The sequence below is a fragment of the Heliconius melpomene genome, chromosome 19 (genome assembly GCF_056956725.1).
Source record: "Heliconius melpomene rosina isolate 202511_hmr_F chromosome 19, ASM5695672v1, whole genome shotgun sequence".
NCBI lineage: Eukaryota > Metazoa > Arthropoda > Insecta > Lepidoptera > Nymphalidae > Heliconius > Heliconius melpomene.
In genome coordinates this window covers 14,298,273-14,323,429 of record NC_140407.1, presented here as the reverse complement: position 1 = coordinate 14,323,429, position 25,157 = coordinate 14,298,273, and the positions used below count along the sequence as shown (strand labels likewise).

Genomic DNA, 25,157 nt, shown 5'->3' with positions numbered 1-25,157 from the left:
TAATATGACTTCTATTTTTTAAGTGTTTTGCCACTAGGTTTCCTCTGCCTACGCTGCTATGTGCGGGATACAGCGTGGACCTAAGTCAAACAGACTAGAGATTAATATTATAGTTTTTGCTCAGTCACATTAAATTTTCTAATGTATATGACATGTTGTTATATTTACTAATTAAAAATAAGTATTTCAATTAACTATTAACTAACCAACTTACTGCCGAATTTTGTAGACATTACGTGGCAAAAGTAAACGCCTCACTTTGCCTTATTACCAGATCGAAAAGGAAATATTAATTATTTCATTTCCTCGAGCGAGAATCGAACCCACAACGTATCGCGTTACAGTCGCACTCTTGCGCCCGTTTCTCACGACTAGCCTCTTATTAAAATTATATCAATTTAGTATTTTCCAACACTAAATTTAACAAAGTTAACACAGCGGAAGTGGCGGAAGTTCCATAAATAACACTATTGATTCGAGTTTCCTAACTTACTTCACTAGTTTCCCGTAAATTTCCTTCAAGTAACACACTTAAGTCCGTATGTTACCAACATGTTAAAGTGGGTTCATTCGCTTCAGAACCGACGTCGTCGTTTCATGTGCAAATGTGCAAAAACTACTTAAAAGTTTAACTTTAAAATGTTGACATTTTAAACGCGAATGTGAGGCTAGTTAGTAATTGGGTTAACTTTCTTATTTACATTTTCAATTATTCGCTTTTTGTGAATTATATTTGAATGGCTGTAGGTATGTACTCGTAAAGGGATTTGAGTTAGTCTTTGTTTTGTATTTGAATTTAAGAGAGAGAGATATCCCTCTTTAATATTAACTAATCTGTAGAACCAACTATTTTACATTGGAATTTAGATATTTTGTTTTAATTAAGTTATTAGACATGGATTTGCCACTACATAAACTGATGACTGTGAGGTCAGAAATAATAGAATTTTTAAATAAATAATTGCTTTTTAGTGTCTCGTCGTAGAGAAGCAATAAAAACACAGTTATACATACATATATACCATCATACTTGTAGAAATATATTTGTAAATACTTGTAGCAGACGATTTATCATTAATTTATATAATACTGTGCATATGTATAATACAACGTCGAGAGTCACCCCCGCTGGTACAAGTAAAAAGTGACAGCCAGACATGTTAGCACGAGTGTCGTCTAGATATGCACGACTCTCGCGACGTGAAGTGTTTGCTTTTTGCTAGTGTAAAATGTAGCAGTAATAATGACATACTCGTAAATGAAACTAAATTAATAACTTATATAGTAAAAGTTACTTAATGTTATTTTTATCAGCTTCAAGCTGTATTCCACAAGTAGCAGGGTAGGCAAGTGGAGCCTAGTGCTCCAAGACTTTCCTCTCCCCAATTTCCGCCCAATTCTATAGGCATTGCGTGGGCATGAGTTCACCGTGTGGGTACCAGGACTTGTGACTCAGATGCAGGGTGGAGAGGCTCCTTTATATTTACATTAGAATTCACCTTCCCACTTCAACCCACCTTCTCTCAAACCAATCGAAATGATAACAAATGCTGCCTTTCCAATCAGTTTTAGAAATGATTTTGAATTCTAGACAAGCCAAGATTTTCTGGCAAGCTATACAGAAATTTCAATTATACCTCTGATTTCTATTTATATAGCGAATTGTTAGTCGCTGTATAAATAGCTAGCTAGCTAATAGCTATTTATAACTTTAAACATTTTTCTGACCAGTTTTTAGGACATGAAAGAACATATATAAAATTATGATCTATATATTATTAACCATATGTTTCCCGTGGACATGTTATCGTGGATTTCAAGAGAGAAGAAAAATACAAATTGAAATATACTATAAGCCTCAGGGTTATCTCATAGGAGTGCATCATGAGAAACTGATTCTAACGGTTTTAGTTCACATTATTAAAGCGAGCTTAATGCCACGAAGTAATAAGCAACCATGCTACTATAGCGTAATTGTATATTCTAGACAAGACAAATATCTTAAGATCTCTCTAATAATACAAGAAGATAACATACAGTATATATCTTCTTACTATTATATTATTATTTGGTTGCAATTTTTTGCTTTCACCAGCGAATGTGGAACCATTCGGTATAATACAAAATGTTCGAGATACAGTGAATGTGAAAATACAAATATATTTTGGAGTACAATGAAATTCCATTACAATTCAGCGTTGTACTAAAAGAGAACAGACATCGAAGCTTAGTTTTGTTTGTAGTAAATATGTAAGAGGATTGTTGAATAATATGGGAATAATAGAATAAAGAAACGGAGGATATGTATATGTATATGTCGATATATCCCTTCTTGGACGTAACCACTTTAGAATGGTTTTCCCTTGTGTTGGTTGATGTGATTATTTTTTTATATAAATTTTATTCTATGGAATGCTTTTTGAGTGTAGTGCCCACGAAATGTCTTGATGTATTCCACACACAGCAGGATAGGGAACTTAGTGTTATGACACTCCCCATTTTCCGCCGTACTCAGGAGGCATTGCATATTGAATGGCGAAACTCAACGCCGCTCAAAAATTAGTCTAATGTTATTCAATTTGGAATTACCTCATACAATATACCTTATAATTACCTGATTTATTAATAAAGATAATCAACATATAAGATCTAGAGCAATAAAGAGAATTATTTAAAATTTTAATGTTAATTACGCTTAAAACATATTATGTTATTATTCTTGAAACAGTAAAGTCCTTTTATGGAGATCAAAGCTGTGGTCGCGTGACGAAATGTTATGTCTGGCACTTGACAGCAAAAGAAAATACTAAGCTTTGTATACACCGTGTGTATTTATATTGTTTTTTTTTTTTAAAAAAGCATCTAGTTTATGGCAACATATTATGTTAAAACAATAAATTTTAATTATATGTTTAATTCAAATGAAGTATAAGAAACGCAACCAGTCGTGACAATATTAAATATTTATTGCTAATAAATTATTTTTATTTTCATACAAATTTATTTCTCGAGAGTTAAAAGTTTTGTGACTTTTTTCATTTAGCTTCACGCTGCATCCCGCATATGCCTACCGCAAAGTAGGCAATGGAAACCTGAGAACCTACTGCTAATATCCGCCCAAGTCTGGAGACAATGCGTGCTGAGTGGCGGAACACTAAAATGAAAAATATATATATCATTTCCTCGAATGGGAATCGAAGCTACAACCTGTCTCACACATGCTTGTGCCCCTGCACCACGACTGGCCTCAATTTTATTAGCCTTATATATGGGTAGCAGATTCTACTTTCAAATGTCGAGAATATTATCTGAATGCAACTAACTCTCTTTGTTTCAGCTGCTACAAATGACGCCGACATCTATAACATTAGAAAAAATGGATTTCGGTGCGTCCGGCTCTTACGCGTGTGAAATAGCGTTAGAAATACCTCTCTACTCAAAGGCGTCTAAAATACACGAAGTGAGCGTGATTGGTAAGTAAAATTCACCTCTCTCCCCTCTTAGGTAATTTGGGACGGGTCACTTGGAACCTCCGGCTGTAGGCCGTTCCGCTTCAAACATTATTTTTTATTCACTAACCATCTTGTTGTTTACTTTACGGGGAAAATTTTAGTATTTTTCTTTTTTAGTGTCATTTTGGAAATAAAAGTAAATTTTTTAATTAAAACATTGTACAATATTGACTTAATTAAAATGAAAATTAATTAATATATGTCACCGAAATGAGCAATTTGTTATTCACCAAAAGGATATTTTTAGTTTCAAGTGCTAAGCTTGTGTTAAGTGTCAGGCAAAGGGAACCTGGGAACCTAGTGTATGTGTAAGATAGAGGTATTGTGTGTTGAGGTAATAATTGATAAATACATAATTTAATTTATTTTCGTTTCTACTCTCAAGTACAAGAAGCGCGGCGTTGAGTTCCGCACTCCACATACAAGTCTAGAAGTCTCTTGTATTTTTTCTTGTGTATGTTTAAATAATATTATAAATTATATTATAATTTCAATAATAATTTAACAACATTAGTAGCGTAGGTTGAATTCATAAAGCCCATTTAGCTCGTTAAATATAATAGAAGCAGTGAAATGATTTTATTTCATTAAGTAAGATTTTGGTTCTGTTAATGATTTTATCAAACCGATCTTTTAGAAGTTCTGTCAACCGAATAAAACAATTATATATTTTATACACCCTTTCAATTTGGTACAGTATTTTTCTTATCAGTTATTTTTTTTTGATTTCTTATCTGAAAAGTATTTATATAATGCCAATAATCTAACACAAACACATTGAGAATTAGATATAATATGACGCTGATATCAGTATAAAAGCTAGGTTAGCAAGGAATAGGTTGGTTGCCAAAAAGTAGTATAAACTAGTTTAGACCAAGCAGAAAGGTGCCATGATTTACGGCCGTCACATTTATATATAAACACTCACACAAATGCAAATCTCAGCTTAGACCTCGCCGACGCACTATGGACAATGGTAGATCAACGGCAGATCAAAAGTCATTTTTTCAAAGTAGTCCCTGATGCACTATTTTTTTTTTAATTAATAGTATAAGAGTGGAACTTTAATATTATGAATTATTTTTTCGTGAATTACATTTGGAATATATATTTATTCATCGTGAAAAATTGTCATTCGTGAGAATGTCTATTTCAGGTTGTTCACTTTGATACTTTAAACATAATTTCCTTAAAAAAATGAGCAAGTAGGTATAAAGTGTTATATATTTTTGAAGAGCCCATAGTATGTAGATTTTAAAAAATATATTATATTGTGGATATCGTGACTATATTTTTATAAAAAATATTAACAATAAGTGAAGAGAAAAAAGGTACGTGTTTAAAGTTCATCGAGACTTTTAACAGTTACCGACGTCTCCCGACGCGTTATATTTGATATTGTTTTATAGTCCACATATTCATAAATAAGATTTACTAAAAATCAGCTGCAGAGACCTGCAGACTGAGAAGTTATCACGAAAACTCCGATACAAGTCAGGGGACACGAAAACTCTATCTATTGTAGTTTCTAATGTTTTACTATTTAATTGATTAGATTGCGGTAAATTTCCATAAAATTATTGTTACTTATTGATAAAAGGACGTTTTATCTTCATTTTGCACACATTTTGCACAATCATTTATTCACACTACCCTCATTTATGAAATTATATGAAGAGTGAATTAATTTAAAAAACTATTACAAATTAGTAATAAAATTACTAACAGACGTTTGATTATTAAGTGTTTTCACTAAATTTCAAAATGACGAATACTTTCAGTGTTCCAAGCATGTATTATTACTCCCATACATTGAAGGTGCAGGGTTTACGTTCAATAGGAGAAGAATTAGCACCTCCTTAAATTATTTGAGATTCCTGGTAAAGATTTTATTGATTGAAAAATTACTTATAGGTCCCGATTGTTCATCCTAATAAACTATTGGGCTTGTTAATTTCTTTTTAGATTTATGCAGTCGGGGTGTTTGTTTTTTAATAAATATTTTTTTATTTTTCAAATTTTTGTTAGGAGTCATTATGGTAATGATAATCATGATATACCTTTTTGAAATCCTCATATTGAGCTCTTGAATTTGATACCCATATTGTGGTATTCGAAACCAAAAATTTTTTTTTCACTAAGTCCTATGGCGTCCCACAGCCGCCATGATTATTATTTTTTAACGTCACCTATCTAAGAACACTTGGGCTGCTAAAGCGAATATAACGATACCTCAATTATGTAAATCCGTTCAGCGGTTCTGGAGATACAAGCTAATAAAAAATATTGCATACATACATACGTACATACATACATACAAAATACGCGCGAAAAACATAACTCTTCTTTAGCAGTCGGGAATAATAATAAAATAATTTAATAATACATTTTTACTATTATTCCTTTAATTTTTACTTCTATTTACTGAAAACTTTTCCTTTCATTATTTTTTTATATATAAATTCTCCAACAAAAGTATAATATCTGAACGTCACCTAACGCACTATTTCATACTTTATGCTTGTGCAAAAATTCAATTGTTTATCTTAACAAATAAAAAAGTTATCGATTTTTGATCTGATACAGACCTCGATTTCCCATAGTGCGACGGCTCAAACAACCCAGTCTTTCTCTTAGATATTTTAAATATTTTTAGCTTAATTTTAATAACATTTAAGTATAATATTTATTTTATAAATCATTCATTCATTATCTATGTTTATTCAAACTATAGCAAAAACGTTAAGTAGATTTGTTGTGGCGGCAGTAGGTACTCCTTTATAACTCAGTTATTTACTTCAATACTGTTTTCGTGTCACGATTTCACTCTGTGTCTACTGAATCGAATTTCAGACTGTTCTAGGGTCAAAGTAGGGTTCTAGCGTCTAAGCCGCCAACAGAATTCATGAAATATGATTATTATTTGATATTATTTTAGTAGAGGCCGTCATGGCGCAGCGGCACACGCGTGCGATTGAAACGCGAAGGGTGTAGGTTCACTTCCCACTAAAGGAAATGTAATATTTAATAATTTCATTTCCTCGTTCTGATAACTGGGCAAAGCGCGGCGTTGACTTCCGCCAAAAAGCGGAAAGTGGCAAACGGAGTGTCTTAACACTAGGTTCTCTCTGCTTACCTTGCTTAGTGCGGAATACAATGTGAAGCTGATTCAATTTATTATTTTCATATAAATATTGTATATTTTCTTCTTGTATTTCGCTTCATTGGAATCGTTCTTTAGAAGAAATATCTAGTACACGGAATCGAATACATTTGCACACGACCATCTCTGATAGTCTCTGGTACGATATTGCCTGCTTCAGCGTCCAATATAAGTTGGACTCGTTCAAAACACTACAAACATTAATCCACAACATACGAGTATATAGCCCAGCTATTTCCTATTTCATAGGCGATTGCCCAAGTATATCAAACTAATGATCTACTATTACATTTTCGTGGGTTTATTTATTTATTTTTAAGGACCAACTATCCTGGATTTTAGTGCATTAGCTTATACAATATGATTGGATTAGGGTATTTAGTTATTTGAATGACTTGTTTCATTCCCACAATCCGTCGAATACAAGGAGCATTGTTTGTGGAGTGACGGAACTCAACGCCGCGGTTTGAGACGTTACCAGAGCAAGGAAGTGAAAATATAAAATATTTCACGCTGTAACCCGCACAGCAGGATAGACACATGGAGCTTAGTGTTAAAACACTTCGTTCCCCACTTTCCGCCGAATTCTGGAGGCATTTAAATATTTCATTTCCTCAAGTAGGGATCGAACCCACAATCAGTCGCATTTACAGTGACACTTTGTGCCCCAGCGCTATGACTGGTCTCAGTGAACTAAATAGCTAATAAATTAAGAATTCTAATGAAAAATATTTTGCCCTTTGAAATATAAAGTTCCTAGGTACCGTATAAGTTAATCACTGAAATTCTATTCATGTTTTACATCAACTATTTAAGTATCCTCATAGAGAATTTGTGAACGAAATTAAATTACGTATTTTGCCTAAGAATTATTTTTGTTATTTATTTTTTATAACTTGTTACTTATAAACGTAATTATTTGATACAGTGCGACAGAAATACCGTCCCAAGATTAAAATTAAACATAAGAAGCTGTCATCCAACGACGACCTGGAAGCAAGTTGTCAGAGCGCACCTGCGTATCCGGCCCCACATCTCACCTGGCTCATCAACAACGTTAAGGTAAATCTTTATACGTCTATACTAATTTAATAAAGCAGAAAGTTTGTTGGTTTGCTTATTTAAACGCTAAGATCTCTGGAACTACTGGTCGGATTTACTTTTCGAGATGTATATAATCAATCTGTTGGTAAATGCAGCATAATTAAAGAATTATAGGTCGTATGCGGGCGAAGCCGCGAGTGGGCCGTATTATCGTGGTAACATAATTAACTAATTCATTCGTCAGATAGACCGTAAAAATATCACCGAGTCAACGAGTTTAAGGCAAAGGACAGAGTGTTAAAACACTCCGTTCCTCATTTTTCACCCATTGCCAATGAAATAATCTAATACTAATTCCTTAGTAGTATATATAAAAATATTATATGTAAATTGAATACAAGAACAAATATTTGATTTTTTTTACGTCAGTTGTAAAGTGTTGCAAAGTACACCAGCAGTGTTATAGCGTACAATTACATTTTATATAGTTATTTACGTCCCCGTAAAACTTGCATGAATATTGAGTGAAATTGTAAGAATTTTACAACTATTTTACAGGATTTTGTTGTTCAATGAAAATAAAGCAACAAAATTTTGATATAACATTTTGAGCTATTAAAGAAAATATTATTTTGCACTTACTACAATTACTATTTGAATGTGGTAGACTCAGGAGCTCGGACATTGGACAGCCTCAATGTCCATGTAAAGGGCCTCTGTAATTCTAAACTTCGTTCGCAAGTCCCAGGGCGAAAATAGGCTGATGATGATAATGATGTTGGTAATGATGACGTGTACGTGTACGTAATGACGAGTAAATAACATAATAATTATTATTTGAGGCTCGTGACGTTTCTCTTAAAAACACTAAAAACATAATAAAATAAGATAATTGAATTGGTACAATTTACAAAAACCCATTTATACAAACAGTTAATTTGCCATTAAAATGCTTATCAGTAGCTTATCTTATCAGTATCAACATTGTTATTAACTCGTCGTATAATTTAATTCACCTATTTAGTGAATTTAAACTGGCATAATAGTAGCGTAGGGAATAACGATGACGTCATAATACAGTTCAAAAGAAACTCGAAAAAATTATGTTTTAAATAAATTTAATATTAACTACAACTAAAGTCTGATTGTTAACTGTAGACAATTTAATAATCTATATTAAAAATAATTTTAATTAACTGTTAACGTTAACACGCGACGTTTAAAGATTTGGAAACCAATCCAAAGAATAAATTATTTAAAATTTTGTTTTAAAACGGCGAAATGAAAATAATTTATTCTTTCCAAATCGATCTAGTAACCAGACAAATTATCAAATTTGAGAAAATGGCAGAGAAAGAAAGGTATGACATCAGTACAAGAAAGGTAGGCCGGTTGTTAAAAAGCAGTATAGATCGGTTTAAGCCATGCAAGGGATGCGTCGCGTTCGATGTCAGATGTCACATCTACACTATATTTAAACATTCACACTAACTAACTAAATAAAGTACTTTACAAGTGTATCTGCATAATAATACAACAATAATGTCAATATGAATAATTAAATTCTATAAATATTAAATAATAAATTTATATTTGAAAAGAGCGACTCGTGCCTGTTCCACTAGCTCACTAGCTTTACAAAACTATTTTCCGAGACGTTTATGACATTCTTTGTACACTGACAATGCTGAAATTTGTATATATTTAAGAAAAGATTACGTAATCTGTTTGGATGACAAATATTTATTTGTATAATTCTAAAATATAGTTTTGGATATCTAATTAATATTTTACTACATCGCTTAAAGCGATAAGATGCTTATGTCGTCTTTTTTGTGCGACAAAGTATATTTGTAGAGAATGAAAAAAAGATTAGTTCTTCTTCCTCCTGGCATTAATCCCGGCTAATTGCCAGGGTCTGCCTTCCTACACAACCTACTCCACTTTGCACGATCTTTTGCATCCTCGGTGGTTAGACCATTGGCTCTCATGTCCTGCATCACGACATCCAACCAGCGCTTCCTTGGGCGTCCGGGAGGTCGCACCCCAGGGACTGGTATAGCAAGGCACTTGCGTCCGACATAGTTCTTAGGCCGGCGCGTAACGTGGCCAAACCATCTCAAACGACTCTCTTGGAGCTTATCCGCTACGTCACGGACCCCAAGACTACCTCGAATGAATGTGTTGCGTATGCGGTCAGACCGCGTTACGCCGCACATCCACCTCAGCATCTTCATTTCCGTGACGTGAAGCTCCTGAGTGTGCCGAGATAGTGCTGGCCAACATTCGCTGCCGTATAAAAGAACCGGTCGAACGATGCTCTTGTATATCAGCCCCTTGAGCTTGGGCGGTATTCTGCGGTCGCAGACCACACCAGTGACCTCCCGCCATTTGGCCCAGGCAGCGCTTATCCGGCCATGGACATCGTGGTCGATGCCTCCAGACTCGTGCATAACGGATCCAAGGTACCTGAACTTCTCCGACTTAACGGCTGGCTCAGGACCTATAAGGATGGTGCTCGAGTCCCGGCTCCCGCAGGCCATGTACTCTCTTTTTGAAAAAAAGATTAGTTCTACTGTAGTTATTAATTTTTCAACAGCGTCAACGATGTATGCATCATTGATTAACTAGTTTTGTACCAATTTTTACAAACAAATATTTGCTTTAAATTGATATCCAAACATTTGTCGGATCGAATATTAATTATTAGCCAAAAATCACATACGAAACAAACCAATTTGACAGTGATACTAAAAAGTAATTTCAAACTATATCGCCGGTTGTTATAGAACGAAATGGTTGATTTTGTGAAATGGTTGGTTGCACTTTGTACCAACTGTTTCGTTTCGAAATCAATGACGCGTTAATTACTGTCGTCGCATTAATTAATGTGGATTGCGTTACTATTGCCGTACTAAAATTAAGTTTGCTGTTATCTCATATCTCGTCTGTTACAATTAGTGAAGTTTGTTTTGATATAAGTACATGTTTGGGAAAAACACGGCGTTGAATTCCGCCACTTAACAGGCAATGCTTCCAGAAGTTGATTGGAATTGTCTTAATGAGAATGGAAAATCTTAAGCACTAGGTTCCCAGGTTTTCTGCATGCCACTTAATAGATATTAATTCCATATATTTCTGTGCTATAAATATCTTGAACAGTATAATAAGCTTTACTTGTTAGTATTATTGTGACAGTAACTTAAAATTGTTGATACATTTAAATCCCTCAGCTTACCGTCTAAAATAAAAATGGCGACGTTCATTTAAAAATAAATAATTGTATTTAACTTATGTAAATTATGCAACAAACATTGTTGTAACAAATTACTGCTACCTGTAAAAAGGTATGAGGCCTGTAAGCTGTTTACACGTAAAACCGGAAGTTATTAAATTTTTATATTCTGAGAGCTTGATTTATTCAAAGCCAGCGTCAGTTATCAAAGTTGTTAAATGTTATACAGCTCTGTTCTGTTGTAATGCCCGTAAAATTTTTACTGGTGAATGAAAGATCTCGTAAAATGTAATCGCGGGCTTTCTTCACACTATCACCGTTCATTGTTGCTGCTAAAGCTGTGACAGTAAATATATCTATAGGAATATTATGTAAGAAGGTTTTGTTCTCGATTGACCTTCGAGAACACGGTGCTGGAGGAAGAAATAAAAAGAAAAAGGAACCCCTTGAGATAATGTCTGAATAGGTTAATATTTTCATTTTCATGTGTCACGTTAAACAATGTAGAATTTAGACTTTTTTTAGTTGCAGAAACTTACTTTAATTAATGTATTGTAATATTTAATTTCATTTATTTCTTATATGCCTCATATTAAAATATTACGTAAGTTTTTTTTACATTTTATTCATTCTGTTTAACTTGATTTCATTATTTTATTAGTATACTGTCCTTACGTTTGCACAACCAGTTTTTGATAATTTTTATCCGCCTTTAAAAATACAGTTAAATTTTCATAATATTTCTAACTTTGTGTAATTTATATTCTAGAACTTTTGATAACTCTGTTTGAACGACATCGTTCGCAGAAACTCAAATTAAACATTTGTACCATCGAAACTTATTTGGACTAATGACTTGTTGGTTTTCGCATATTATTTAATTTAAGCTGGATAGAGAAAGATAACCGAGCTACAAACTAAATTATTTCGTTCTCCATTTAATGTAAGTTTCTTTCGACATTATATTGAAGGAATTGCATATAAATAACATCCAAGCCCATCGACGATTATATATTATAATATGTATATAAATAAACAACTTTTTTACAAACAAATTAATTATTTACCATTATCATATTTTTAACGTAGTTTATATATCTATAAAAAAAATAGAAAAAAAGTTGATTTTAGATTAAATAATATATTTTGTCGACAGGTGGACGAAAGGCTAACGATACCACACGGCACAGTGAACTCCCACCGCCACCACCACGGCATGCCGCTCGCTCAAACTAATTCCTCTTTAATATTTCCCTTAAGTAACCTACAATTGTTCCCTAATCAAAGTGTGATCATCACATGCCTGAGCACTATACCCAGCTACGCGTATCTGAACGAAGGTTTTGCTGATATTCAGAATTATACCATTGCAGGTTAGTGAAGTTATTATTTTTCTGTATTTATTATTTTTAATAATTCTCGTATTAGTATTATTAAATTATATACATTATAATAATACAGTGCTTGTATACATAAGTCATAGAAGAAATTCTTACATTTATGTAACAATTTATTAAGAATTCGAGAAGGGCAACGAACTATTTCTTTTTTTCTTAGGACGAACATGATTAATATAATATTTTTTATTCAATATAATTTACATGAATACTACTTCACGTAAATACTAATAGCTTTCGTATATAACCTATTCAATAACATTCTAAGAAAGAAATAAAATTCCTTGAAATATTTCATAGAAATATAAAAATTCAAATAACTTGTTATTCCACAGTCAACGTTGTGCGCATGGAGCCGACACCCACGCAGTTGCCAGTTAAAATAATAAGCCCGGACCTAAATAAATCTAGCTCTATAATAATTAAGCAAAATTTTATATTAACATCGATTGTTATAGTCCTCCATGTTGTGAAATTAATTATAATGTAAAACTGTGTTATATTATGTATTTATTATTGCTATCAATGTTTTGTATAGAATAATGTTAAGAATATTCCTAAAAAAATTTTTGCCCAATGCTTTTTTATATTTTAGTAATTATAAAATAGGTTTTTTAGTGACTATTTGTAGCAAAAAATCTATTTTATTATCTGTATTAACTTGTCCTATTATTTATTGTATTATTATTGTCTATTAATGAACTGAAATTATTTTGGTTTAAAATTTCGTACTCTAATATGGACATTCTATTTATTTATACAATATATATAACATTATTCATTAATATAAATAATTAATGTTGCAAATTATTCTATTTCCAAAAAATAATTTATTACATCTATTTATGGTTATTTTCAAGTTACTTTATATACATTATATAGATAGCTAGGTGTTATTCTTAGATAACCTATACGAAAGTTGTGCGTATTTAAACTTCAAATGATATAATTTATACGAGAACTTTCCAAATAACTTTGATTGTAAACTGAGGTAATAAATTGTAGTAATTAATATCTAGAATTCAAAATTCATACCGTTAATTATAATTTTATGTAACAAGTAACATTAAGCCAACGGGATATTGTAATTAGCAATTATTATAATCGACGGTGTTGATAGAAATTTTGACTAAGATTTTTGTTGAGGTAATCTAAGTTCTATGATATTCTTGGTATTTTATTAAAATCTTTTGTATTAAGGACAATATGGCGTATTGGGACTGTAAATTTGATTATTGAAAATATCACTAATTCGGACGAGAAAACTAAAGTGATATGTCACTAGGTTCTCTCTGCCTACTCTGTGCTTTGTAGGTTGTCTTGAGTTTTATATTAATTTAGTTTATGCTGTCGGGTTTTCTGATTTTTTTATAATTATTAATATTTTTCGGGGTTGAAAATCTAGCGTTTTTTTTTTAAGTTGCATATTTTTTTAAAACATTTAAAAAGAACCCACGCCTCTTGAAAACCGTCCAAACTTAAGTGGACGCTTGCCAAAAGGCGTGGGTTCAAATCCCGCTACGTTTAAATTTTAAAACGTTTCTAAAAAAGTTTCTAAATATTCTTTTCTAAATATGGAATAACGCTTTAAATGTTAAAAAAAATTAGTGAAAAATTGTTCCGTTTTCATCATATTATCCAAGGATTGTTTTCTATGACGATCCATCACGTTATTTCCTCTAACCGAACGAGTGAAAAGAAGCTATTTTTAATATAAATACCAACCTCTCTACTGCAATTTGAGCGTGCAATCATGTAAGTCCCACTTACGCTATAGTTCTTTTTAATATTATATTTAAATTCTAAAAACAATTTAAAAATGTTATTTTATATACAAATTGTTAGTCTGTCAATATATTTGTTTAATTTCAGAAATAATTTATTGAATATATTTTAATAGTCATAATAAATAGATATCCAGCCGTCGTGATGTTAAGGCACAAAGGTGTGACTGTAAGAAATGCGACGGTTATGGGTTCGATTCCCATTCGTAAGAAATAAGTATTACTCATTTTCTTTTTATTTCCTTGCTCTAGTAGCAAGACAAAACGAGGCGTCAAGTTTCACCACTCAACACACAATGCCACATAGACTCGGTCATCTATGTCTAAAACAAAAATATAAAATAAATTCAAAGAAAATAAAAAAAAAACTTATATTGTAGGTTATCAAATTGTAATATATTTATATAAATGTCCAATAGAGCTTATGATATCTGTTTGTCGTTAATATAAAATTTAAAGACCTACATTCTATGAAGATCAAATCTCAATTAAAAATAGTAATTTAAAATTATTTAAATATTATATATATGTAAGTAAAGTAAAATATTGTTTGCGTATAAAATGAGGCAACGGAGTGTCGTAACACTACACTGCTGTGTGTAGGCATATGCTTAGGTCGTAGTTTACAATATATTTGTAATATATATGCTATAGATGTAATAGTAAATGTTAGTCTACACTTTTTTACTCCTGATTTTTCATCCTAATTACGTACCATGCGAAGCTTCTTCGAATCTTTTTATATTCACTTATGTACGCAAATATGAGACTGAGTTAGGGATTAGGCGGTGCGAGACCTAATTACTGCTACAATATTATTAATATGGCATCTGAAAATCATTCTTTATATAACAATTTAGAGATAACCTTGAGAAGGTATTATTTAATTGCGATTAAAACAAATATTTCTAGAGAAATAACGATTAACGATTTTTTTAGTATCCATTTCAAAACTACTGTAACTTAAGTTGTCTTACATTCTTATTTCATTTAGGATTTCTATATCCATTTCGTTTTACTTGACTAACATGAATAATTCAAAAAGTAAAGATATTAAAAAGGAAAATTATTTTGTAGATAGTGTATGTATTTAAATATTTTAAGTAAATGCTGTGCTATAATAATTTTGCTAAAGTAAAAAAACAATGCATAGAATAAACGGATGGATATGTATCCTTTTATCACTACTAGGTGTGAATAAGCTGACACTTCATATTTCTTGTTTTTACAATGTTGTTTTTTAACACATAATAATATACGAATAGAATTTAGCCCAGTCGTGGCGCAGAGTTACTAGCGTGCGATTGTAAACGCGACTGGTAGTGGGTTCGAAGTTCTTACTCGAAGAAATTAAATATTTATTTAAATTTATATTTTCGTTTCTTCGCTCTAGTGTCGAGGCAAAGCGCGGTGTTAAGTTCCGCCACTCAACACGCAATGTATCGAGAAATCCGCGAAAAATGGCGAATGGAATACGGCATCATGGTACATGGAATTCATACTCCATACATGGAATGTGTGTACAACCTGGGAACCTAGTATCACTAGATTCCCAGGTTGCCTCTGCTTACCTTGCCATGTGCAGTACAGCGAGCAGCTAAAAAAATATATCGTTAAATATTCCCGAACCGAGCAGGTCATATATCTCGTAAATTTCACTTTAGGAGCGAGATACATAAAATTTCTTTTATAAATTTAGTTAATAAATTATTAGGAACAATGGCGTAACTAAAACATATCATTTAAGGAGTGAGTAGTAATTATAAAGAGAGATTTATAAGTGTTGTGAAGCTTCAAACGCATGCTTGAACATGGATTGATTCTGATTATAGGCTTACTTAGTTTAAATTTTAACGAGCGAAAAAGATATTCGTAAAAATAAAAGGTACTAACTTAAATCGTCGAAGTTTTTTAGTCCATATGACTACCGATACTAACGATACCAACCGTAATTCACATTAAATATTAATTTTAATTACAAATATACGTTTATATTAAAAATAGAACCGAGAGTCTTAACTAAAATAGCCATAAAATATCACAAGACTGTATTAGCTATCGTGAAAAAAAAACTATGAAAAATATACAAACTTTAAAAAAGTTGAGAAAATTATGTAATTTATTGCATCGTTGTCAAAACCAGACGGCTTTCAGACTTAATGAATCTGCCCTTTCTTGCTTATATTAAGTTAAAATTTTAATTCAATAAAGACACTGCCACCAAACGCCGCCGTATAAACTTAATTGCCAATTTATATAAAACAGCAAGGAAAGAGTCATGTTCATTATTCTTTATATTCTTTGTTAAATATTTTTTTATAGAAGGGTTTTATTATATACCTACATATACATTGTTGTTTTTTAACATTATGCAATTTTACCTCATATCTTATGACGATTATAATTATGAATTTAATACCCATATTTATAGATCGCTTTCAACTCTGAGATCGATCTTGACATACTGTTTTCATTCACAAAGTATTAATACGGCATCTCAAAGTCGATCTCAGAGGTACGCTCAAAACATGGCCCCATGATTAGATAAGATTGAAATACTTTTTATATAGAATTGATAACATTTTTTAAAATAAATAATATTAATTGTTAATTGTTTTGACATAAAATTAAATATGTGAAAGTATTATCATGTATTTAAAAAATTACATAAGAAGTCTTTAAATATATTAAATAACCTACTCTTAGTTCAAATTTCATATATTCATTTTAAATAAGAACAAATTATAAAAAAACGCAGACAGATTCACTAAAATTACTTCAAATAAGTAGATACACTGAAATCGTATAGCTAGCTTTCAAAATTTCAATTTTTTTCCGTTGGTGAATAAACGATTACTGTAAAAATTCTTCCGATGTTCGAGGGCTATCGATACAGTTAACGACAGTTTTTTAGCAAAACCACGAAAGCTAGCAATCACGAGAAATATCTATTTAAAAGTCGTTACAAGCTTTTAACGACTACATTTAAAAAATTTAAATGCAATTCTTTAAAATGATTAATCGCGTATATTATACGTTTCGAGCACTTTTCAGTGGTCTGTGGTCACGGGTAATGTTCGAAACGTTAGGTTTCCAAAAATGCATAATACTAAATATTAATTAATTAATTAATCAGGTTAAAGAGTTTAATTTAAAATGGGTAACGAAAAAATTAAAAAAAATATTGTATTTTAACTTTTTATGAAGGGCCCTTAGAAACTAATGTTTTAAAAGGTCATTAGTACTCAATTTAATAAATGTTATGAAGCAAAATTGTTTGATATTTACATAATATTCATCGATTTATCCTTAGTTGCGCTTTAATAGAATCACAATAGTAAAAAAATAACTTACACTAAGAATTATAAATGAAAATTGAACATGATGTTTTGGAATTCAAAAAATGAAAATATATGAAACCAAATACGTGTCTTTAAATGAAAATATATAAAAAAATGTTTATTATAGAAATGCTGTTAATGCATGCTTAACTGAAAATGTGAAAAAAATAACATAATATTTGCATGATACATAAAGATTAGATTTTTTTTAAAAATATAACGACTTTATATATTTAGGTGAAATATAAAACTATCAAAATCAAGCTTACATTCGTACAAAGGCATATCACGTAGAGTTTTATAATGAACGAAATGAAAAAAAAATACGGTATTTTCTACATTATGAAGAAATTCATGCAGGCTATCGATGTCTTCCTTATTGCTATACACTCTTTTATAAACTTTAATTGTAAGTTAGTTATATTACTGTTGGTTCTTAATCCTCGGAACAGGGAATATATATGGAATAGTAATAATAAATTAAGATTTTTATTTAGTAAATTAAAAAATGATAATATCAAATATATACTATTTCTAATATTCTCTGTTCTGGGTCTAAATTTATGGATTTACCGTGATACGTTATCGTTTTGCTTTTGTATATGTCTCTTATACGTCAATTATGCCATGATAAGTGAATAGAAGCTTCTATGGTGTAAGCTGTGTGTTTGACTGTAAAACTTTTGTTATATGTACTTGTATACTTATTCAGGGCCGTATTTAGAGTTATTTATTAATGTCGAGGCCTAGAGGAAGAAAATTTAAGGTTCCCACTACGATATTATACCAATTATTGATATCATATATTCATTTTTCATGTATAAATAGTTCTAAATACAATTTCCATTAAATAATTTTCACTTTTCTAAATCCGGCCTTGTGAATGTTATGTTTTCTATTTTATTATTAAAAATGTATTTTTTTGTGTCAGTGTATTTGTTTATCTAAAACTTAATCAATAGAAATCTTATAATTAAGCCAATATAATATGTAAAATCTATTTTATATATACTGATTTTTATTTTTATAGACAAAATTAATCTTTTTCTTAGTTGAAATTTTGGTATAGTCAGCAAAAACTATTAAATAGAAATTAAAAATAAATATAAACATTATTTGCTGACTTTATTACCCTTCCAGTTGATGTATATTCAAATCTATAAGAATTTCCCTAATAAATATATGCAAATTGGTGTTAAAATACAAGTATACATACATATATATAACTCTGGCTGAGTAGTGATGAATGTTTGTATTTAACCGTATAACGCCGCAGCTGAGTTTATATGAAAATGTCTAATATTTACAAAATGTGAAATTTTATCTCTTTATAATATAAATGTATTACACGTTCAATTTACACATGGAAATGTGTTTTATTTCGTTATACCCTTTATTACGATATTTCTATTAGCTCTATTTAGTTTATTCCAAAGAAAACTAACGAATTATTTATCTATTATTTTTTATATATTAAAAAGGTAAATCAGCTTCACGCTTCACTTCACTTATGATGCACGCAGCAGGATAGGCAGGTAAGCTACAGTTAAGACATTCCGTTCTCCACCTTCCGCCTAATTCTGGACGCATTGCGTGTTGAGTGGCTGAGTGGCAATTCAACGCCGCGCTTTGCCTCGACGCCAGTGCGAAGAAATAGAAGTATAATTTAAAAAATATATTTAATCTTCTCGTATGGGGATTGATTCTACAACCAGTCGCGTTTACAATCATAGTTGGAATCATTAAAAAGGTTTACTCAATTAATTAATTAATACAATATACTTATATAATAATCAATCTACAATTTAACATCAGCGCCTTTATTTCAAGCTTCACGTTCTATACCAGGATAGACAAGGGGGAACCTAGGAACCTATAATTTAATTTATATGTTTTAAAAGAAAAAGTAACGTGTCCATTAAATTGACTTACAAGCTTCAACAAATGTGCATAAATAAAAACTATATCATAACTAAAACTGAAAATAACCTCTAAACAGCGAACATATATTTTCCTATTACGCGACGGAAATTCTTGTAGTACTCCCATAAACTTCCATACAATATTCTTTATTTCTAGCAAAAAGGTATCAAAGTAGCCTATATTGCCTACTCTAGTATCTGCCTTATCCTGCGTAGTCCCGCCAGATTTCATGTGATATACACTCTCGAGCTTGGGATAACCCGTGGATCACTGAGGCGTTTTGGGGACAAATTGACCTCTTTGTTTCTATCCCGCGCCGAAATCTCATTACCCGCATCATGGCCGTGTTTGTTATTCACTGTGAATTTGCACGGTCTCGCTGTTTTTGTGATTTATACACGTAGTTTACGTTTCGTCTGTACGTACGTTACGTTTGTTATTGTAATAAGAAATATTAATGTTTTAATATATATTTAAGGAATATATGTGTATTTATATAATCGTACCTGAAGCAAATTCTTTGTATTACTTTTACGAAAATTTTGCAGACGGACGAGAACTTGACCTTGGCCAGTTCTAGTTTGTATAAATAAAAAAAGCATTTTAAAAAAAAATATAATAGACACACTTCAAATTAATAGAATTGTTTCATTTTTATGTTAAATATAAAAATAGAAAATATAAAAAATGAATTTACTAGTGTATAATTTATAACATTGTTCTTTTTATAACATTATGTTAATAGTTTATGATGATACAATAAAATGTTGTAATGTATCAAAAACTCAAATTAAAAGTTATAATTGAAAGAAATTAAAAACTTTTTACTCTCTCCAAACTGTATGAAACGAAATATACTAGATTAAATAAACACAATCACTAAAAAAGAACAATTTTAACACACCATTTAACTTTGAAAACTTTAGTTTAACATTGCCAATAGATAATATTTAGTGAAATTGGGCAAAAGGGTTTTATTGAAGGTATCATTGGATGGAAACCATAATATCGGACTGGACGTTCATTAAATACGAACCATTTGGACCCGAATTAACGGAATTGTCTCTGAATGGTCCTGAGCGGTAACGTGATACCGATATTTTTCCGCTCGTGTAATAACAATCGCCTTGTTATTACAGGGTTATAAGCTTTTGAATATTTAAACTGTTTCGTATATAATTTAGCGTCCAACAGGTGGGTTTTTGTTTCGTATTTTCGAATGGAAGATAACATTTATTAATGTATCTTATGTCAATAACTGTTTTTGTCAGTAGTAGTATCGTAGATCTTTATTTTTGTCATAATATTGATTGATTCGCACCTTTATTTCACTAGTATACGTCAAAATATATTTTTAAGCATATACGGTGTTGAGTTCAGCAATTGGCAGAACTCAACGTTTGGTACTTTGATGTCAACATTGCGTGTTCGCAAAGTCACTAAATTCGGCAGAAAGTGAGGACCGGAATTGTCTTAATAGGAACGGAGTGTCTTAACACTAGATTCCCAGGTTTCCTCTTCGTAGTGAATGATCTAAAACATCAATACTAACAAGGTAGAATCCAATCACATTTACGTTTATTTGCGAATTTGATTATTTTAATCAAACCACGATGCCCTCCAGTGTTTCACAAAGTTGTTTCTATACAATTGTATTATTTCTCACCGGCCTTCAGTTGTAATAATACTTAGCTTTTTGTTCCTCCTACAATAAGGAAATCTTGATTTAACTTTCTTTGAAGTTGCAGTTTCTTGAAAAGCTCTTTTACTCGCCAAAATGTCGGACAATTAGACATTCATTTGTTTTAATAGTTTAATAATTTATTTTTTTTAAAACTTAAAAGCCTTTAAATTTTGCTTTAAATATATATGATGTCTATTTTCTATGCCTCGTGAAATCACATTAATTATCGTCCGTTGTCCCGCGTAGTAAGTAGATACAATGAACCTAGAGTCAAGACACTCTCTTCCTCACACTCTGCCCAATTTTCAAGACATTGTGTGCGCCACAACGACGTTTACAAATTAAGTCAATATCCAAAATTATTCACTGCCAATTGAAAATGAAAACTCGGAATTGTGAAATTATACACACAAATATAGAATTCAAAGAATTTTTCTTCTACATTTATGACAATGGTAAGCTGCGAAAGCCCGTTTTACTTCTCTATCAAATTATTAGTTCCCTTTTTCATGGAAATACGTAATGATGTTTGCGTTTGTTTGTTATACGATAAAGAACTGAGCGATGCTAGACATTAAATGATTTTAATATAAGTTATATATTTTTTTACATATTATTCCATTTTATTGTCAACATTTTATTCTATTATATAAAATAGAATGGAATAGAATAGAATAGAACAATATAAATATAACGATATATTTATTACGTTAAACAAAAGTTGCAAATACATATAAACTGGAACAGGTGTAGTTCCATACAAATATTTTGTATGGAACATTAAATTATTTAGTATGTCGGTGGCAAGAGTAGCAAAAATATGAAATTTTAAAAGCTTTTTAAAAACAATACAGCAATTCTCTTTTAATGAAAGAAGATAAATATAATATAGGTATGATTCGAGTCAAAATAAATATGTTAGTATTATAATATTATCAAAACATTATGTAGTTACAACAAATTCCCAAAAATATATCTAGCTGCTGATGACCAGAAAAACACCAGGTCATAAGCCGCTGCCTTTACCAACACCGGCCTTTCTTTCTTAACATTAAACTCCTTTATGCAAGATCCCATAATCTTAAAAAAACAGGATTTCTTTTTTATATCCTTTAAATAGAAAACGCATTCACGACCATAGCGTGTGTAATATATATTCCAATTGCAGCATAGTGACAAAAGTAGTAAGTTATATTTAAATTCCTCTGCTATAGTAACTGTAGAATGAACCAACCACATACAAGTAAAATAAACTCTCTTCGCAGCTCTAATGCCGCTTTTCGCTTACGCGCCGCTTATTTGCACTCGTGCCTTATAAACGTTATACATTTCAGTGACTATCATGGCAACGTTAACTCTAACTCTTTATTAAACTTTAATGTCTACCACTTAAGCTTAGTGTATGTATATTTATATTTCTTTTAGTTTTCTTTTTTAGATGTATAATTTGTATTTAAATATTAACACAGCGAAAGTTTGCTTTAAAAATTTTATTTTTAATAAATTAATACATATTTATTTCTTTTTGTTTATTATAAGGCTAATATTGTAATACTATTTACGGTATTAAAGGTCATAGTGGCGCAGGGGCACAAAGGCGCGACTGTAACGAGGTTAAACGCGGCGTTGATTTCCGCCAACCAACACGCAAAGCTTCCAAGATTCAGTGAAAAGTGGGGAACGAAATTGTCACAATGGGAACGGAGAATCGTAAGACTAGGCTCCCAGGTTTCTTCTGTTTACATTGCTATATGCAGGATACGACGTGAAGCTAAAATAATATTAAATATTATGACAACATGGTTTTATACTTTTTATTATATTCTGTAGTTTTAAAGAAAATTATTATCTATACACGCTTTGAGATACCGTGCGCGGATATGAGTGTAACGAAAAATGGCGCGGTTATAGTAAAGTTAACCTTATCTTAACTTTTATATATACGCTGTCGTGATAGTGCTGCTATATACTACATCGAACGAAATAGCTATGGGCTTGAACTTTTTTAAGAGAAAATAATTATTTATATATTTATGCATCAAAAATAAAAAATCTTAGTGCCAGAGCGAAGAAATTAATATATAAATAAATAATAATTCATTCCCTTGAATGGTGATCGAACCCGCAACTGTCACGTTACAGTCATATCCTTGTGACCCTGGGTCACGACGGCCTTGATTGATTTCTCGAAATATGGCGTTTCGAGCGTGCCAGTTGAGCACAATTCATTTCGCCAATGTCACGTTGTATGGAAAACACACGAAGGAAATTAACCGGTAATAAAAAAGATAAATATACATAATTATAGAATACATGTAAAAAAAGAGATCCTGTGTTCGTGCACGACGGCCTTAGTAACATGGTTATCATTAGTTTACAGAAAATGAAGACTCACAACATGTTTCAACATATGTCAATCATATTAGAATCCATTTATTGGTTGACAATGACAGATAGATACATTCGGTATAAAAACATGAATGTGCACTTTATTTCTATGCTAAACCTAAACTTGTTAAAATATTTTACATAGGTAAAATATTTTAATGGATAGCCATTACTTTCAACCAAACCGAATAAATTGTCAAAATAGTTATCTGGAAAGGTGAAAAAGAAAATAAAAAAATACAATATTTCTATTTTATTATAATTAATGGATATTTCTTATTTTGACTATATTATATTTTTTATGATTATATGAAATATGTACGTATATATTATATTCAATATATTTGTATTTATATGTGATTGAAAGATAGCAGGTAATAAATGAATTTTTTTTTTTCCAACTAGAACCAACCCATATAGCTTTAAAATTTTATCGTTCCTGAGATATTGGACATCAAAAAAATATCTAAATACCACATTAAAATGCTTAAAAAAAAACTTATTATCACCATACATTCAAACCTCATATTCATTTTAAAGTAACGAATGCTAAACTGTACTTTATTTTATAATTGGTCACAGATAATACAAAGACAGAGACTATATAAATGGCTATACTAAAAACGCAAAAAAAACATTATTATAATGTTTTGAGTACAATAATAACAAAGGATTTTTTTTAAAGAATTTTATAAAGTAACTGCACTCTTTAAAATATTTAGTAAGTAATACTTTCCTTACCTTTAATGAAGTGTCGATCAGCTGTCGCCAAGTCAGATGCCATGACGTGGAGCGAGTTACACAAACTAGATGTTTATGTAATCGCACGAAACGAGAATATAACTCAGGTGATATTATTCTTAACAATGTTTTTCTTTTCGCTGTATCCCGCATGTAGCAGACTGAGGGAGTCTAGTGTTAAGACACTCTGCTCCCCACTTGCCGAATTCAGGAGACATTGCATGTTGAGTCGCGAAATTCAACACCGCTCTTTACCTCGACACCAGAGCGAAGAAATGCAAATATTATATATTTAATTTTTTCGAGAGGGGGATCGAATCCTCAACCGGTTACGTTTATAATCACACGCTCATGCCCGTGCGCCACGACTTCCTTTACAATGTTACTTCCTATAATATGTAAAATATACATATACCAATTTTCAATTATTTAAGTATTTATTAGATAATACGGAAAAAGCCTGGGAACCTAGTGTTCACCGTTACAAATTTTACATTCCTTACTTTCCGCCGAATTCTTGAAGATGAAGAGTGATCAAGATGGAGTTTGTAACGTCGCTCCATCCATTCTACAAATATAATAACATGTTAGGTTTAGAATAATACAACACAATTAACAACAAAATTATGTCTATTTCAATAGTTCTAATTATTTGTTTCAAATTCAAAATATTCGTTATATAAATAGATTTTTGCATTGTCGTTCGTTCTTTATATTTTCGTAGTCAATAACACTGTACAGTAAAAACTTTATTCAAGTAGGTATAGTCTGCTCGTAGCGATTGCTAAAGGCGACTAAAAGCGCACTTTGCTGTCATTTTAGTTTCTTTTGGCCATCGGTTCTGAATTTTTGCTTTACATTTACGAAAAGCTGTAGTGGCGCAGTGGCACAAGTTTGAGACTGTAAACGCGACGATTGTGGGTACGATTCCCACTTGAGGAAACG

General features: G+C 31.2%; 2 protein-coding genes across 2 annotated transcripts in view; one reads left to right on the top strand and one right to left on the bottom strand.

Moving 5' to 3' along the window:
- The window catches only part of LOC146528969 (uncharacterized), a 66,361-nt gene extending 53,417 nt beyond the window's left edge, over positions 1–12,944 (top strand). The window contains exons 5-8 of the mRNA XM_085203284.1: positions 3,338–3,473; positions 7,604–7,737; positions 12,111–12,327; positions 12,687–12,944. Of these exons, the coding sequence (XP_085059410.1) occupies positions 3,338–3,473; positions 7,604–7,737; positions 12,111–12,327; positions 12,687–12,841 (642 nt within the window). The 3' untranslated portion in view covers positions 12,842–12,944. The remainder of the gene's footprint in view (positions 1–3,337; positions 3,474–7,603; positions 7,738–12,110; positions 12,328–12,686) is intronic.
- LOC146528968 (uncharacterized) overlaps positions 1–25,157 on the bottom strand; it is a 107,720-nt gene that overhangs the window by 65,124 nt on the left and 17,439 nt on the right. The window lies entirely within an intron of this gene.